The sequence below is a fragment of the Marmota flaviventris genome, chromosome 13 (assembly GCF_047511675.1).
Source record: "Marmota flaviventris isolate mMarFla1 chromosome 13, mMarFla1.hap1, whole genome shotgun sequence".
Lineage (NCBI taxonomy): Eukaryota > Metazoa > Chordata > Mammalia > Rodentia > Sciuridae > Marmota > Marmota flaviventris.
In genome coordinates, this window is record NC_092510.1 from 92,733,325 (window position 1) to 92,735,400 (window position 2,076).

The following is a 2,076-nucleotide window of genomic DNA, read 5'->3' on the forward strand; positions in this document are numbered from 1 at the left end:
GTCCCCAGCAAGGTGCTACTGAGAAGTGGTGACAATTTCAAGGGATGAGATGTGGTGGGAAGTTTTAGGTGATGGGGGGGCATGCTTTTGGAGGGGATTGTGGGACCCCAGTCTCTCTGTTTTCTCTGTTTTGTGTCCTGGCCATACGATGAGAGGGTTTGTTCCACTGGCCACTCCCCACCATGTTGGCTTTCTCACCAGAGTTCCAAATGCAATGAGGCCCACGGCTGTGGACTGAAGCCTCCACAACCATGGGCCAGACAAACCCTTTCTCAAAACTTTAAGTCAATTGTCTCAAATATTTGTTGTCGTGACAATGAAGCCAACAAAGTGGGCATAGCAATAACCACCCCATAGAGCTCTTGCATTTCTCAGTGGGAGGATGCACAGCCCTCCATATTCTGGTGTCACCGTTATTTTATGCCTTTGTTTCCGTCAAGGCAATACTAGAGCATGGAAAGGTTTTAAAGGGTCATTTTCTATTTCACTCTTTAGTTTCACCACAGCATGAAGACAGGAAACCACACCAGTGTTTCTGAATTTTACCTCCTCGGCCTTTCTGAGCATCAGGGAGAGCAGTCTCTCCTCTTTGGCATCTTCCTGGTCATTTACCTGGTCACCGTGGTGGGGAATAGTCTCATCATCCTGGCGATTGGCTCTGATCCCCACCTCCACACCCCCATGTACTTCTTCCTGTTCAACTTCTCCCTCACGGACCTGTGTTTGTCATCTACTACGGTCCCCAAGATGCTGGTGAACATCCAGGCTCACAGGCACACCATCCCCTATGCTGGATGCCTGTCCCAAGTCTGTTTCTTCCTGTGGTTCATTGGTCTGGATGTTTTCCTCCTGGCAGTGATGGCATATGACCGGCTTGTGGCTATCTGCCATCCCCTTCACTACACCACCGTCATGAGTCTCAGACGCTGCATCTTGCTGGTGGCCACATCCCTCGTCCTTGCACATTCCTACTCTCTAACCCACACCATTCTCCTGGCTCAGTTATCCTTCTGCCAGGACAACATCGTCTCTCATTTCTTTTGTGAACTTCTTCCACTGTTGAAGCTCTCCTGTTCCAACACCTACGCCAACCAGTGTGTGCTGATGTACTGGGGAGGGGCTCTAACAGTCTTGATCCCCTTGCTCATCATCACTTCATATGCCCGCATCGTGGCCACCATTGTGAGGGTCCCATCAGCAAGAGGGAAGTGGAAAGCCTTCTCCACCTGCGGCTCCCACCTCTCTGCAGTTTGCTTGTTCTATGCGTCTGCTATCGGGGTGTACTTCATTCCCTCTGCTGCTGATTCCGTGGGCAAGGACAGAATCGCGGCAGTGATGTATGCTGTGGTGACCCCCATGTTGAACCCATTCATCTATAGCCTGAGAAACAAAGACATGAAGTGTGCCTTGGGCAGACTCCTGAGCAAGGGGGCACTGCGATCTCCGTAAGGCCAACAGCGTCCCCTGAGGAACTCAGGGCAAAGCCACCTGCAGCAAATCCTGAATCTCTATTTGCTAGCTTTCCAGCCCCAGGCAAGTTAAATAATCTCATTGAGCTGCAATTTCCTCATCTCGCAAAAGGGGGTGGTAACATAATGTCTATCATGCAGTGTGTCTGATATATTTGCTGGTCCCAGGTCTTGGGCTTGGAGATTTGTCATCTTCAGCAAGATTCAACATATTGCATTGAAGTAACTATGTTCATCCTTTTCATCATTCTAAAGAGAAGATGGAGACTCTGAGAGGTTAAATTACTTCCCTGAAGTTATACAGCTAATTAGTGACAAAGCCAGAATCTGAACCCAGGTATCTGATTCCAAAGCACATACTCTCAATGATGACCTTAGGCTGAGGTGGGCATGAAATCTACATATTCCTCTCAGCCATTCATTTTCTTTTCTTGCTTCCTTCACATCATGCACATATGCCACTCCCATCAACAATGTCTCCAAATACTACCATGACTGGATGATGGGGCAAAGCAAAGGAGAAACTAGAGAAGTGTAAAATCCCAAGAAGATTCCAGTATTCCCCAAGCCCTCTGTTTGAGTGTAAGTACTGTTTAGATATTCAGGA

The 2,076-nt window shown here is 48.3% G+C and overlaps 1 protein-coding gene across 1 annotated transcript; it reads left to right on the forward strand.

Annotated features, from left to right (window-relative positions):
* Positions 1-507: 507 nt before the first annotated feature.
* On the forward strand, positions 508-1,449 carry LOC114092981 (olfactory receptor 1f45-like). The gene has a single exon (XM_027935655.2). It carries the CDS (start codon positions 508-510, stop codon positions 1,447-1,449), a length of 942 nt encoding a protein of 313 aa, XP_027791456.2.
* The last annotated feature ends 627 nt before the right edge of the window (positions 1,450-2,076 follow it).

Bases quoted from the DNA above. Each gene is read 5' to 3' on its own strand.
- LOC114092981 (XM_027935655.2), top strand. From the start codon at position 508: ATGAAGACAGGAAACCACACCAGTGTTTCTGAATTTTACCTCCTCGGC.